At 42.6% G+C, this 16,475-nt stretch overlaps 1 protein-coding gene and 1 pseudogene across 1 annotated transcript in view; one reads left to right on the plus strand and one right to left on the minus strand.

Moving 5' to 3' along the window:
- The first annotated feature begins 721 nt into the window (after window positions 1-721).
- LOC142046473 (uncharacterized) lies at window positions 722-2,402 on the plus strand (annotated as a pseudogene).
- A 5,185-nt stretch (window positions 2,403-7,587) lies between these two features.
- The window catches only part of TPO (thyroid peroxidase), a 61,165-nt gene continuing 52,277 nt past the window's right edge, over window positions 7,588-16,475 (minus strand). Inside the window, exon 13 of the mRNA XM_075063470.1 lies at window positions 7,588-7,691. Coding sequence (XP_074919571.1) covers window positions 7,588-7,691 — 104 coding nt within the window. The remainder of the gene's footprint in view (window positions 7,692-16,475) is intronic.

A 16,475-nucleotide genomic window follows, 5' to 3' on the forward strand; every position in this document is an offset into this window, starting at 1 on the left:
CTCTGTAAGATCCCCCATCTTGAATTCCTTCATATCCCTTCCCTCTAATAAACAGACATACGGAATTTTAAAGGTGCAGCATGTGACAGATATTGCAACCACATGCAGTATCTTTAGGGGGATATTATATTAACCTCATGAATGTTCTACATATTGTTGTGTTCTACTCCATGGGGGAGAGTTACCACAGCTCCTCCAGGAACTAAAAATAGTGGGGTAATTACTGCAGCCCCTGGGATTGCAGACTGCTCCAAAGAAGTACCACTCACTGGGGTAGCTGGCAGAAGGCCCAAGAAGCCCAAGACACAGAAAGGGTTTTTGGTATAAAATGTGGATTTTTACCTAAGGCCTGGTCTACACTATGATTTTAGGTCGAATTTAGCAGTGTTACCTCGATTTAACCCTGGACCCGTCCACATGACGAAGCCCTTTTTTTGACTTAAAGAGCTCTTTAAATTGATTTCTTTACTCCACCTCTGACAGGGGATTAGTGCTGAAATTGGTCTTGCCAGTAATGTGGATGCAATTCAATGGTATTGGTCTCCGAGAGCTATCCCAGAATGCTCCATTGTGAACACTCTGGACTGCGCTCTCAACTCAGATGCCCTGGCCAGGTAGACAGGAAAAGGCCCATGAACTTTTGAATTTCATTTCCTGTTTGGCCTGCGTGGTGAGCTGATCAGTGCAGGTGACCATGCAGAGTTCATCGGCAGAGCTGACCATGGAGTCCCAGAATCACAAAAGAGCTCCAGCATGGACCAAACGGGAGGTACAGGATCTGATCACTGTATAGGGAGATGAATCCGTGCTAGCTGAACTCTGTTCCAGTAAACGAAATGCCAAAACATTTGAAAAAGTCTCCAAGGGCATGAAGGAGAGAGGCTATAACAAGGACTCGTGGCAGTGCCATGAGAAAATTAAGGAGCTTAGGAAAGCCTACCAAAAAACAAGAGCGGCAAATAGCCACTCCGGGTCACAGCCCCAAACATGCCACTTCTATGGTGAGCTGCATGCCATTCTAGGGAGTGCAGCCACCAGTACCCCAACCCTGTGCTTTGACACCATCAATGGAGTAGGATGCAACACGGAAGATGATGAGAAGGTTGAAGATAGCTCACAGCAAGAAAGCGGAGAAACCGGTTTCTCCAACAGCCAGGATCTGTTTCTCACCCTGGACCTGGAGCCAATAACCCCCCAACCCACCCAAGGCTGCCTCCTGGACCCGCCAGGCAGAGAAGGGACCTCTGGTGAGTGTACCTTTGTAAATATTAGACATGGTTTAAAAGCAAGCGTGTTTAATGATTAATTTGCCCTGGCATTTGGCCAGTACAGCTACTGGAAAAGTCTGTTAATGTGTCTGGGGATGGAGCGGAAATCCTCCAGGGACATCTCCATAAAGCTCTCCTGGCTGTACTCCCAAAGCCTTTGCAAAAGGTTTCTGGGGAGGCCAGCCTTATTCCGTCCTTCATGGTAGGATACTTTACCATGCCTGGCCAGCAGCACGTAGTCGGGAATCATTGCAGAACAAAGCATTGCAGTGTATGGTCCTGGTGTTTGCTGGCATTCAAACAACATCTGTTCTTTATCTCTCTGTGTTATCCTCAGGAGTTATTATTCATGGTCACCTGGTTGAAATAGGGTGGTTTTATTAAGCGAACATTCAGAGGCGGCTGTTCCTGCTGGGCTGCTTGCTTGTGGCTGAACAGAAATGTTCCCTGCTGTTAGCCACGCAGTGGGGAGAGGGGTGAAGCTATCAAAATGCGACCTTGTAACGAAAGCACATGTGTTATGTAACGTTAACAGCAAGGTTTACCATGAAAGAGCACACCCATTGTTTTATAAAATGTGTCTTTTTAACTACCACTCTCCCTTTTTTTTCCTCCACCAGCTGTATATGTTTCTCCTTTCCAAAAGCTAGTGAAGATTAGAAGGCGAAAAAAAACTTCACTCGGGATGAAATGTTCTCTGAGTTCGTGCTGTGCTTCCACACTGACAGAGCACAGCAGAATGCATGGAGGCAGACAATGTCAGAGTGCAGGAAAGCACAATATGAACGTGAGGAGAGGTGGCGGGCTGAAGATGATAGGTGGTGTCAGCTTGCTGACAGAAGGCAGGAGTCAATGCTCAGGCTGCTAGAGCATCAAACTCATATGCTCCAGAGTATGGTTGAGCTGCAGGAAAGGCAGCAGAAGCACAGACCACCACTACAGCCCCTGTGTAACCAACCGCCCTCCTCCCCAAGCCTCCTTCCATAGCCTCCTCACCCATATGCCCAAGAATGCGGTGGGAGGGCCTCTGGCCACCCAGCCACTCCACCCCAGAGGATTGCCCAAGCAACAGAAGGCTGGCATTCAATAAGTTTTAAAGTTTTTAAGTTTTAAAGTGCAGTGTGGCCTTGTCCTTCCCTCCTCCTCCACCCCTCCAGGGTTATCATGGCAGTTATACCTCTATTTGTGTGATGAATTTCTAAAGAATGCATGAATGTGAAGCAACAATGACTTTATTGCCTCTGAAAGTGATGATCGAAGTGGGGAGGAGAGGGTGGCTAGCTTACAGGGAAGTGGAGTGAACCAAGGGCGGGGAGGGGTTCATCAAGAAGAAACAAACAGAACTCTCACACCGTACCCTGGCCAGTCATGAAACTGTTTTTCAAAGCTTCTTTGATGCACACCACGCCCTCCTGTACTCTGCTAACTGCCCTGGTGTCTGGCTGTGCGTAATCAGCAGCCAGGCGATTTCCCTCAATCTCCCACTCTGCCATAAACATCTCCCCCTTACTCTCACAGATATTGTGGAGCGCACAGCAAGCAGTAATAACAATGGGAATATTGGTTTTGCTGAGGTCTATCCGCGTCAGTAAACTGCGCCAGCGCAATTTTAAACGTCCAAATGCACATTCTCCCACCATTCTGGACTTGCTCAGCCTATAGTTGAACAGCTCCTGACTACTGTCCAGGTTGCCTTGTACGGCTTTGTGAGCCATGACATTACGGGATAGCTGGGTCCCCAAGGATAACTATAGGCGCTTCAACATCCCCAACGGTTATTTTCTGGTCTGGGAAGAAAGTCCCTTGCTGCAGCTTTTGAAACAGACCAGAGTTCCTGAAGATGCGAGTGTCATGTACCTTTCCCGGCCACCCCATGTTGATTTTGGTGAAACGTCCCTTGTGAGCCACCAGTGCTTGCAGCAGCATTGAAAAGTACCTGTTTCGGTTTATATGTTCTCTGGCTTGGTCCTCCGGTGCCAAGATAGGGATATGGGTTCTGTCTATCGCGCCACCACAGTTAGGGAATCCCTTTGCAGCAAAGCCATCTACTATTGCCTGCATATTTCCCAGAGTCACTACCCTTGATATCAGCAACTCTTTGATTGTGTTGGCTGCTTGGATCACAGCAGCCCCCACAGTAGATTTGCCCACTCCAAATTGATGCCCGACTGACTGGTAGCTGTCTGACATTGCAAGCTTCCAGAAGGCTATCCCCACTCACTTCTCAACTGTGAGGGCTGCTCTCATCTTGGTATTCTGGTGCTTCAGGGCAGGGAAAAGCAAGTCACAAAGTTCCATGAAAGTGCCCTAACTCATGCTAAAGTTTCACAGCCACTGGGAACCTTTCCAGACCTGCAACACTATGCGGTCCCATGAGTCTGTGCTCGTTTCCCAGGCCCAGAATTGGCATTCCATGGCATGAACCTGCCCCATTAACACCCTGATGTGCACATTGCCGGGGCCCATACTTTCTGAGAAGTCAATGTCCATGTCTATGTCCTCATCACTCTCGTCACCACGCTGCCATTGCCTTCTTGCCTGGTTTTGCTTTGGCAGTTCTGGTTCCGCATATACTGCAGGATAATGTGTGTGGTGTTTACAGTGCTCACAATTGCCACAGTGATTTAAGGAGGCTCCATGTTCCCAGTGCCATGATGTCTGAGCTGAAAAAAGGCGCAAGACGATTGTCTGCCGTTGCTCTGATACAGGGAAGGGCGACTGACGACATGGCTTACAGGGAATTAAAATCAATAAAGGGGGTGGCTTTGCATCAAGGAGAAACACAAACAACTGTCATATAGAATGTCTCCCTCAAGGATTGAACTCAAAACCCTGAGTTTAGCAGGCTGTTGATTTCACGGAGGGAAGGAGGGGGGGGCGAGCAAATGAATACAAAAAAAGATCAGGTCTATTTCTTGTTTTGATCCACTCCATCTATCTTTTACATCTTAGGCTGGCAGCAGATGGTGCAGTATGACTGCTACCATCATCATCTCCTGGGTGCTCAGCAGAAAATGCTGCATTATGATTGCTAGCCATGGTCATCTCCTGGCTGCTCACCAGATAATGGGATGACCTGGCTGAGTCACTCCCATGTCTTCCCAGGCGCCCCTGACCGACCTCACCGAGGTCGACTAAAAGAGCACCCAGGAGTACGATGATGATGGCTACCAGTCATAATGCACCGTCTGCTACCAAAAGGCAATGAGCTGCTGCTGTGTAGCAATGCAGTCCCACGTCTGCCAGCACTCAGGAGACGTACGGTGATTGTGAGCTGAGCAGGCTCCATGCTTGCTGTGGTATGGCGTCTGCACAGGTAATCCAGGAAAGAAGGCGTGAAACGATTGTCTGCCGTTGCTTTCACACAGGGAGGGTGGGAGGAGGGGGGCCTGACGATATGTACCCAGAACCACCCGTGACACTGTTTTTGCTCCATCAGGCATTAGGATCTCAATCCAGAATTTCAATGGGCGACGGAGACTGTGGGAACTGTGGGATAGCTACTCACAGCTACCCACAGTGCAACACTTTGGAAGTCGACACTAATCTCAGTACTGTGGATGCAGTCCACTGACTTAATGCACTTAGAGCATTTTGTGTGGGGACACACACAATCGACTGTATAAAAACGATTTCTAAAAAAACAACTTCTATAAATTTGACTTAACTTCGTAGTGTAGACATACCCTAAGAGAGGGCCTTCATTTTGATACAATCCACCATTTATACTCTGCTGAAACGGGCCTGCTACCTTGTGAGTGGGCAGAAAGCCATTCTTTTAGCAGATGTGGATCCTATGCATGGTAAGGGCAATAGTCCAATCTGGGACTCTTGTTGTTCACTAGGAGCTTCAGTGTTCAACAGATATGTTGGCACCTCCACTCCTCACATCCAGTTCAGAACCAAATTAAGTTTTGAAAAAGAATATAAACTAATTAAGCCAAATGGGCAGAGTTTATATCTCCAGTAAATTGAGATGGAAAAAAAATTACAGGAAACAGGTCTCAGTGCCCCTTTAGCCTTCCAGTAGAAGCCACATAGATATGTTTAAAATGGTTTTATTAATGATTTAGCTCTGTGATTCTCATTGGACTGTGATTAATATTAAATGTATAAGCATATGAGGCTTGTTTTCATTGGAATTTTTCTAAAAAAAGTCATAGGGTAGTCATGGTGAAAATGGCATTTGTCATGCAAACAATAAAAATATCAAGTACACTATACTGGTCCCTTGTATCACCCTGTCACAAGGTCAGAGCAGGCTCTCCCACTTTTGTGCCTGTACCCTGTGTTTAGGCTGGTGTAATAAAGAGCCTTCTTTGCCAGATCACCCAAGTGTCTTTGTTTACAGTGCTTGTACAGTTTCCACCCGCCCCCACAGACCCTCCCCAGGGGCTCCTGGCCCTTAAGGCTTCCTTGTTGGTAAGGAGACAGAGATACTACCTTCCTGTCTCCTCCCCAGCTAGCCTCCCCCACTGAGATTTGCTCAGGACTTTTATAGCCCTCTCCTGCCCCAGCCCAGCTATCACTACTTAGCTCAGCATGTTCCTCTGAGCCAGCTCTTGTTAGTGCTTGCAGCTGGGCTCCCTGCTGAGTGCCTGCATCTCTACACCTGGCCTCCTGGCCAGAGATCAGGCTGCAGCCAGCATTTTGGCAGGGCTTTAAAGGGGGTTTTACCCCTGCCCTGCCACATACCCTAATATTTTTTGCTGATTTGATGCTCTTCCTTAGCCTCCTTTGCAGCCCAGAGTTTAGCTTGCAGTTCTCAAGTTTCTCAGTGACATGAATTCATCTGTTTATTTACAAGCACATCAACCCACCCACTTGAAAAATCTCAAATGTCAAATGTCATGGATTATTTTTTCCCCCCATCTAAACCTGAAAATAACAATGCCTAGGGCTCCCGTGACACCTATGGCAAAACTGCTAACTTAAACAAAGGCAGCATTTTTGCCATGGGCTTGACAAATGTGTCAAATGTCATACTTCTTTTCATCCCCAGTCAGCTGGATTTCCTACCCCTACAGGGTGCAATGTTGAGACTGCTGGCCAAGTGGAGAGCCTGCTGTGATTAGTCAGTGCTTTCAGCATCATACCTATTGCAGTAAAGTAAGGAAAGTTCATTCTATTCCTTCCTTTGATTTATAGCAGTATTTAAAGAAATGTCTTATATAGGCTCTAGGTGCCTTTAACACAGAAAGGTAACAAGATTACAGTAAATGCAGCAGTCTGCCTTTGCCCTAAAGCCCAGATTAAAAATGAAAGCCAATTAAAGCCATGAGTGGCCACTGATAGTTTTTTCAGATTGAATGGCTTTCAAAGGGTCCTAAGCCTGAGCTCCAAAATTTGAGCAAAATTTACTGTGACAATGTCTCTAGCAATGGTCTCTAGCAATGGTGTGCCATTCAACACTTTAAAAGAATACACAATAAACACAGAGTAGGATGCAAGTGAGCGTGCAAAAAAGTAAGTATCCCTGAAGGCAACTGAAAAGGGGGATTTTGGCAGGATAAATTGTGTTCCTAACTGAGCTATTTCTAAATGCTAGCAATTAAATCCACAATTAAATGTGGGCACAAATTTATGCAAGGAGGACAGCTCTAAAAATCAGGCCTCTTGTATTTTAGTTTTCCATTTGGAAAATCTGGATGTTAATGTGTACTTCACAGAGATTTTAGAAAGAGTAATCAGACGATGTTTGTGACATGCACCACTGACATCAAGCGGCAGCAGGCTCAGGGCCCTAAAGCTGCATGTTACTACTTTTATTCCTCCAAATCTTGCCATTAGGTTCCAACAGCCTCATTCCCCCAGAGATCAGGATTCTGTTTATGAACCCAGGATCTTAAAAGGTCATCTGCAGAACCAATCTCTTAAACTTAGTCAATGCCCTCACAAGCAGAGAAGTGAAAACAGCAGCAAGTGGTTTTCTTTTAAAAAATATTTCACTTGCAAATACACCCTTTATTCCCCCCCATCTTTCAGAGCACTTTTATCTCTAATGAGATAGTATTTCAATTGAAATAAATTAGTTAGCTGAAAAATCTTAGGTATCATTGAAATTCCATCTGATGTTCTTTGCAGTACCCAAAGATGGGATAATTCCTGTTCATATTTTCATTACAAAAATATAATATAGACTTGAATATCTTATGGTTACATTAGTCAGAATTACACACTACAGAGGATCACAAATAGAAAACTTTCTGTCACCTGTTGGCTATATAGAAAGAAAAAGACTGAAGTTAGGAAAGTTTCAAGAGGGAAGAAAAATATGACTGCTTTTCTAGATAAAACAGATGAAAAAAATAAGTAAAACTTACCACCGGCAAATTACTATCCAGCTTAATACTGCCAAACCACTGACCATAGTAACTCCTAAAATGATGGAGATTAAAGAGCCTTTAGGAATCCTTCCAGAATCTGCAACATGAAAAAAACATATTTAATTTGCACCAGTAAAAACAACAAATGGTATTAACATGTCAGTCATAATAGTTTTCCAACAAGCAACTTCAAACTTTCTGCCACAAATAGGAAGAACTGCAAAGCCACTACACTGTTCTTCAAATCTTTCTTTCAGCCTCTCCACTGCTGCCTATAAAATACTGGAAGTTGAAGCTAAACAAATTCAGACTGTAAATAATGTGTATATTTTCAACAGTGAGGGTAATTAACCATTGGAACAATCTACCAAGGGTCATGGTGGATTCTCCATCACTGTTTAATTTTTAAATCAAGATTAGATGTTTTTCCAAAAGATATGCCCTAGGAATTGTTTTGGAGAAGTTCGGTGGCCTATATTATAGAGGGGGTCAGATTAGATGGTCACAATGGTCCCTTCTGGCCTTAAATCTATGACTCCATACTTAATAATGGTTAACCAGCAGGTGGTGATGTGACTGCTGTGTATCTTGTAGACCATAACTGTTTCATTGTTACTTTGTGATTCCTCTCCTCTGTCTGTTGTTTCCACCTGTCGTCTCTCATCTTCTACGTAGACTGTAAATTCTTTGGGGGCAGGGAACATCTTTTTGTTATGTGTTTCTTGCCTGCACAATGATGCTAGAGCTTCCGCAATACAAATAAATAATAATAATACTAAGATGCACACATTATCCAATCTATAGGAAATCAGGCTTGTATAGCAAATAGAGTGCCAGATTCTGTACCTCATCCTTACACAGGAGCACAATTGGAAGGAAAGGCATAAGGAGCCAAATTGGATTTATTTAGTTTGGAAAAGAGAAGACTGAGAGGGACATGATAGCAGTTTTCAGGTATCTCAAAGGGTGTCATCACCTTAGCCTCTAATGATAGAACAAGAAGCAATGGGCTTAAACTGCAGCAAGGGAGATTTAGATTGGACATTAGGAAAAAGTTCCTAACTGTCAGGGTAGTTAAACACTGAAATAAATTGCCTAGGGAGGTTGTGGAATCTCCATCTCTGGAGATATTTAAGAGTAGGTTAGATAAATGTCTATCAGGGAGGTCTAGACAGTATTTGGTCCTGCCACGAGGGCAGGGGACTGGACTCGATGACCTCTCGAGGTCCCTTCCAGTCCTAGAGTCTATGAATCATTTCTTGCATAGCCTACGCCTAGGTAAGTCACAATGGTAGTTCCTGCATTCAGTGGAACACAAGGACTGCTCCCTCCCTATTCAAAGCACTGCAAAGCATACAGAGGGAAGGTGGAGAAACAAATGAGTCAAATACTGAAATCCTTGGTCAGATTTTATTCAGTGCTTAATTAGGTAAAACTCCCACTGAGAAAGGAATTCAACATCCTTGCAGTATCAAAATCATTACCATCTGAGGGCTGTTCATTCGTGTATTGGCAGAGAGACAAGGTGAGGTAATACCTTTTATTGAACCAGCTTTTCTGTTGGTGAGAAAGACAAACTTCTGTGCCACATAGAGACCTGAAGAAAATCTCTGTATGGCTCGATAGCTTGTCTCTCACCAACAGAAGTTGGTCAAGTAAAAGATATTACCTCACCCACCTTCTCTATCTAGTATCCTGGGACTAACTTGGCTACAAGTACACTGCACACGTTGGCAGACTCAGTTCAGATTCTATATACACAAAAGACTCCATTACAGCTGATATAAATTTCACCTTTGTTGACCGTCTCAGACAGTTCAGTTAGAGCTGGTTGAAATTTTTCAGTGAAGTATTTTTCCATTGCCAAATGCTGGTTCATTGACACCAAAATATGAGTGAATGAGACTTACACCAGAATAGCCAGTTGCTTGGTAGTCATGGTATTTCTCTTGCATATGGAAGACCAAGGTTCAAGTCCTAGTATGGCCTGATTTGGAGCAGGGACTTGAACCTGAGTTTCCCAATTCCCCAATGAGCACCCTAACCACAAGGCGACTGGCTATTCTGGGATGAGTTTTCACTCTCCTGTATTTTTTTCACAAAGAATTTCAAAAAGTCTCATTTTCATTCTGCATTGGAATGGAAATAATTTTTGAAACCTTAACATTTTTTGAGAAACGGAACTGACATTTTCTAGCCAGCCCTGATTTGAATAGCTGAGAATGAACTATCTTCTCAGCTCTAGGATCAATCCATTCAGAAGACACTTGAGACTTATCAGTTGAATATTACTGAGAAGCTTGCCCTGCCAGTGTCCATGCTCTCTCTGCACCAAAGATTTAGTCTACCGGATTATTAATTTAGCACCCTTTTATGAGAAGGAGTATTTCTCCGATCTAGCCATGGGGAGCTGTAATAAACTTGTCTCAGCTATAAATTGTTTTTTGTGTATGTATCATACAGACTGATTAAATAGTACAATGAAGCAATTTATATTTTGTTTACAAGTTAAAATATTAAATTATAAAAAAGCTATTAATCAAATTCAATAGTCAAGTAAGAAAAGGAACCAAAAGTGGAATTTCCAGAAAGAGAATGTGTAATCCCATTGCTAGCAGTAATCATGGAGGCCCCAGGGAAAGCCATGGAAGAAATACAACTGCAAAACCATTGCTGTGGGGTTAAATGGTTATTAGCTACATTAGAGAAAAACAAAATAAAATGAGGAAGAATGACAACCAACGCAGGATGGCTTAACTGTTTCATGGCAAAGTAACTAGAATATTTAAACTGACGAATCCAGGAAATGTGTGGGATATACTGGTGAAAGAAGTTAAATGCGATGGTGGATAAGATAGTGTGATTTTAAATACTAGCAGTGGAAATATGCTGTATATAAATCAAAGTTTATAACAGAATAGACAAGCAATTGTTAGCACTATAGGGAAATGAAAAGCATATGATATTAATAAGGGCTGCTTTCCATATGTAATACCACCCAGACTCAACAAGGCTCTAGAACCTGAGGGCACGTCTACACTGTAATTAAAAACCCACAGCTGGCACATGCCAGCTGACTCGAGCTCGCAGGGCTCAGGCTAATGGGCTACTTAATTGCAGTGTTGACATTCAGGCTTGGGCTGCAGCCCAAGCTCGGGAACCTTCCCACCTTGCAGGGCCCTAGAGCCCAGGCTCCAGCCCAAGCCAGTATAGCTACACCACAATTAAAAAGCCCCTTACCTTAGCCTAAGTCCCACAAGCCCAAGTCAGCTGGCATGGGCCAGCTGTGGTTTTTGAACTGCAGTGTAGACTTGCTTTTAGGGTATGTCTACTCTGCAGTGTAAGGCCAGGGTCCAAAGGCAAGCTCAAGTCTAATCCCCTTTCCATCTACACACAAATCATGCTAACCCAGTGTTTGGCCCAGGACCGCACAGGGGTGGAAGATCCAAGCAGAGTCAAGCCAGAACCCAGGGTTTAAACCCTATTGCTTTGCAGTGTAGATGCAGCCCACTGAACTCATGCTCTGGGACTCCACTAAAAGTATCCTCCAATCCCATGAGCTGAATTTCTTTGTCCTCTGGCCAGGCATGTTTGGTGGACAATCAAGATTCCCCACACTGGATCATGAACAAAAGGCTAGAGTAGCCACATTTTGGGAGGGCACTAGGAAGTCTAGAACATGGGCTGTTGGACTTGAGTCTGCATAATGCGGTGTAGATGCTGGATCCTCAGTTTGGGACCAAGGGTTCAACCATTCCTAGCCTGGAATTCCTAACCAATTTCCTATACAAATAAGTATAGATGCTCAAGCCCTAGGTTAACAAACCCAGAGTCTGCTAGCTTGAGTTCTACTAATATTTGTTTTATATTGCTGTGTAGACATACCCTAAGGGTCAGATTCTTCCACCCTTACTCAAATTGAGCAGAATCTTGTGGGCCTATTAAAATCAATGAGATTAATCACTTTGGGCCATCTTTACTCACAGTGAAGAGTAGCTTACTCCACAAGTAGTCCAGTTTACTTTGATTAGTAGGGGAGATATAATCTTCCCCTTGAGAAGAGAAAATCTTCCACAACAGTAGTTGCTTGCCAAGCATACAGAAAAGAACTACTTGCAAAAATGGCACAATAAAACCGGGTCCCCAGAGCACAGAGTTGAGTAATATTAGAATGTACTGCAGTTTGCAAGAGGATTCAGTACACTTGAGCACACCAGTGTTACTACAACACTTCAGAATTCCTACAGCTTTACATAATTCTGAAATCGCTTTGACATGTATTAATGGTTAGCTGCTAAATACTCTTACCAATCTCCTTCTAGATGTTATCTAATTAGAAATCTGATAGCACATTAGATAAACTTACCAAATTGAGCATTTTGTTTATTAGGAGTAATTCCCAAAGCAAATTTTCTTCTAAGTATGAGATATGAGCAACTTTAGTCTTTTTTGATATGCCTTAAAATTACCCAGCTGTCATAAACAGATAGCTAAGGGTTAATGTCTCTTTCACCTGTAAAGGGTTAACAAACAGTGAACCTGGAACACCTGACCAGAGGACCAATCAGGAGACAAGATACTTTAAAATCTAGGTGGAGGGAAGTCTTTGTTTGTGTGTTCTTTTTCTTTGTTTGTTGTTCTCTCTGGGATCTGGAGTGACTGAGGTACTACAGGCTCTAATTTTCTATTCAGTAGTAAGTGCAAGTAGAAAGGCGGTTTAGTCTTTTAATTGGTTTCTTTATTTGCAAATGTGTATCTGGCTGGTAGAGTTTTAATGTGTATTGGCTGGAAGTATTTTAAATTGTATTCTGCTGGAGGAGCTTTTCTCCAGTTCTATTAGTTGAAAAACCCTGTACTATTCCATTTTGAATTACAGTAATTATCTTTATCTTCGTTCTTTTATTAAAAGCTTTCTTTTAATACCTAATGATTTTTTCCTCTGGTTAAGGCTGAGTATTGAGTCTGTACTCACCAGGATTTGTGGAAAGAGAGGAGGGGAGAGAAAGGTGAATTTCCTCTGTGTTTAGATTCACGGAGCTTGATCTGTATTGCCTTGGGTGGGGGGAGGCAGGAGGGAAGGACATTCCCTCCTGTTTTAAGATTCAGGAGTTTGAATCCAGTGATCTTCCAGGGTACCCTGGGAGGGAAAGCCTAGGAGAGGCACTAGTGAGGGAAAGAGTTTACTTTCCTTGTATTAAGATCCAGGGGGGTCTGGGTCTTGGGGGTCCCCAGGGAAGGTTTTGGGGAGACCAGAGTTTATCAGGCACTCCAAGTCCTGTTTGGTGGCAGCCTTTCAGATCTAAGCTGGTAACTAAGCTTAGAGGAATTCATGCTGGCACCCCAATTTTTTGGACTCTAAGGTTCAGATTGGGGAAAAATACCATGACACCAGCCTTGTTGGTTAGCTCCTTATTTGGTTACAGACTCTTCAGAAGTATACTGACTGGGTTATAGAAGTAGCTAACTGTAGTGGACTGGAAGACAAAGTATAGGTTTAAAAAAAAAAATGTCGATTTTTTTTTTTTTTCACTGTTACCGCCTCTCTGGAAAAGAAAAATACAATGTAGGTTATATTATTAGGTTATATACATTTTATATATTTAGGAAATTTTCACCAGAAGTCCTTTTCCTTCAGAGATTAGCAAAGGACAACTTTTAGTATTGTGCAGAGTTTATTCTTAGAATTTGGTTTTGTAATTACTTTGATTTTTGGTAACATTATCTACACCTTATAATTTATGACTTTATTATAGAGATTTCCTGTGTTACTTTTGGGCTAGATCATCAGTTTGCAAACTAGCCCTCATCTCTGGAGTAGCCCAAGAGTAAAGCTGTTTGGGAATTTTCCATCAAAATTTTTGGGTATCGCAAATCTCCTACAAGCTGGTCTCTTGGGCTAGACTACAACTCCCATGGCACTGGGATCCCTCCTCTGACTGGGTTGGCAAAGTCCAGCCCAGACTTCTGTTCCCTACTTCTCCAAGGAGAGAGTGAATGGTAACAAGTCTTTATCTGACATGCCAGTGGAACTACACCGTGTTGTGGAGACAAGGTTACACCTACTCTTGCCCACTTGTGTTAGTGAGGGACATAGGATCTTTGCGGAACCAGCTTTCCCCCGATAGAAGCAGCATTGGTATTGTGCATTGACATGAGGGAACAAGAGGGCACTGTGCTGACAAGATGGGATCTGGCCCTTTGATATTCTAATTCTTTATGTATTTTTGAACAATAATGTACTGAGCAATTAATTTTATTTTCCCCTCTCATTATTTATATTATAATTGAGCTCAAAAGACTCCACTCAGGTTTGGGCATTTTAATAAATTGAAAAAAAAAAAGAGGAATTCTATATACAGCACTTTGCTTAAAGCCATTTAAAAACTATATACAGAAATACAGAAAATGTCATACTAAAACAGACTTATGGACCATATAGTCCAGTATCTTGATTCTGATGGGGCCATGCCAGATGCTTTAGATTCATAGATTCTGACACCAGAAGGGAAAATTGTGATAATCTAGTCTGACCCCATCTATAATACAGGCCATCAAACTTCCCCCAAATAATTCCTAGAACATATCTTTTAGAAAAAAATAAAACTGATGGAGAATCCAGCATGACCCTTGGTAAATTGTTCCAATGGTTAATTACTCCAACTTTAAAAATGTACACTTCATTTCCAGTCTGAATTTGTCTAACTTTTGACTTCCAGTCATTGGATCATGATATATCTTTCTCTGCTAGATTAGGGAGCCCATTATTAAATATTTGTTCCCCATGTAGATACTTATGGAGTGTAATCAAGTAAACTGTCAAAGAATCCTTGGTAGTTCCCCGGCCAAGGGTGGGAGAACCTTACTACACCCAGTTGTCTACACTGGGTGGTTCCAGCACAGGCCCCACTTCCTTACTACTTGCAAGGGGATGGCTCTGCCCTTTGTGGGCTTTCTTAAAGTCTCTCCAGCTGGAGTATCAAAATGAAAGCCACAAACCACAACACATTCAGGAATAATACCTCCCTGTAGCCCCAGCAATAAGAGAGGGTAGAGGGGCAAGTCTACAGTGCTGACAGCAATCTAGCACCAACATAATGGTTTTTGGTTTAATCTCTCTGGTTGGGTTTCTGAGTCAGGCTCAGCCTGTCCATTTTACCCTTGTCTGGGCTGGGATGATGGTAATGGTCTTCTGGCTAGGGGTTCCCTCTGAGGCTTCAGGGATCACTCCTGCACTCTGCTGCTTAGCGCAGTCTGTTCAACTTTCCTCACTAAATGCAGTTCCCTCCCTTTTAATGGCCTCATGCATGATTGACAGGGCCAGAGGGGTGGGACTATCCCTGTCCCCAGGGCCCCTCTCGCATATTCCTCATCCTTGTGGGGGTCTATACACCTTATCACATCACCCCTTAACCTACTCTTTGTTAAGCTAAATAGATTGAGCTCCTTGAGTTTAACACTATAAGGTAAGTTTTCTAATCCTTTAATCATTCTCGTGACTGTTCTCTGAACCCTCTCCAATTTATCAACATCCTTCTTAAATTGTGGGCACCAGAACTGGACACAGTAGCCCAGCAACAGCCACACCCATGCCAAATACAAAGGTAAAATAACCTCTCTACTCCTACTTTAGATTCTCCTGTTTATGCATCCCAGGATCGCATTAGCTCTTTTGGCCGTGTCACACTGGGCGCTGTTATTCAACTGATTATCCCCACTTATTTTTCAGAATCAAAGATCTTCACAGAGTAAGGCATAAAACCCCATAAGGCACAGAAATGCTCTACTGAGATTTCTTCATGACCCCAGAGGAATTATGAATTTATTTCCACAATGAAATCAGAACTCAGTTGAATTTCACATTAGAAATTCATAGGAAATTTGGCAATTTTAGATCACAATACTGAAAAAAATATTACCTGTCTAGCTGCATGTCATCAAAGATATACCGTTAGGATATATCTCTAATTCAGATAGATGATATTTGGATAAGAGAAAAAACAGGCAAAATGTTATCCTAAACAAAATTCTTCATTGGATGGCACTCTCTTCATTCCATTTCACTCCTTTCCTTCTAAAATGTTCCCCCCATAGTTTCCACTGTATGATTTTTTACAAGGGGAGTCCATGGATGAGGTGTTTTCATGGATTATAATATATGTTTGTAAAAGTAGTCCACATTATACCTCTCACGAGTAGCAGTGACAATTTAGAGAGAGATTTTCAAAAGCACCTAGGAGATTTAGAAGTTACACGTGCCTTTAGTGCTTTGAAAATCTCCTTCTAAATGACATACCCATGGGCCACTAAACATTTTCTCTTTTATTGGTTCAAAGGGGTGTCTTCCTACCTTCTGAAAATTTTATCTCCTATTCTAGTCATCATTTTTGTAACGGATGACTGAATACCACTGAGTCACTTCCTTAATTTGAGGACATGACAATGGAGAAAGCAGAATTCATAAACAAAAGATTAGCAACAAATCAGTGTTACAATATTTATCATTGTTCTGAATGTGAGAGGTGTGGGCTGAACATTTCAACAATTTAACTCATTAACTTCCCCAATCAAGCTTCCTGGTACAGGTTTGTGACTGAGTGAGAAATGTTTCCAACTTCAGAAAAGAATTGGGTCTTATGATGAATCCTAACCATAAAAAGGGAGCGAAGGTGTTATATGAATATACAACACAGAATAGTTAACATTATTAGAGCTGTTCAAATTTTTAAGAAGATTGAAATCCGCATAATAATGTGAAGTGCTCTCACAATTTTAAATCACTCTAAACTGCACAAGGCCTAAATTCCAATCACTTTCAAATTTCACCTGCTTATTTATGATAATCAGCTTGTCAGTTTAGAGAGGAGATGGGTTGCATTCTCAC

Source organism: Chelonoidis abingdonii, chromosome 3, assembly GCF_003597395.2.
Source record: "Chelonoidis abingdonii isolate Lonesome George chromosome 3, CheloAbing_2.0, whole genome shotgun sequence".
In the NCBI taxonomy this organism is placed as follows: Eukaryota; Metazoa; Chordata; order Testudines; family Testudinidae; genus Chelonoidis; species Chelonoidis abingdonii.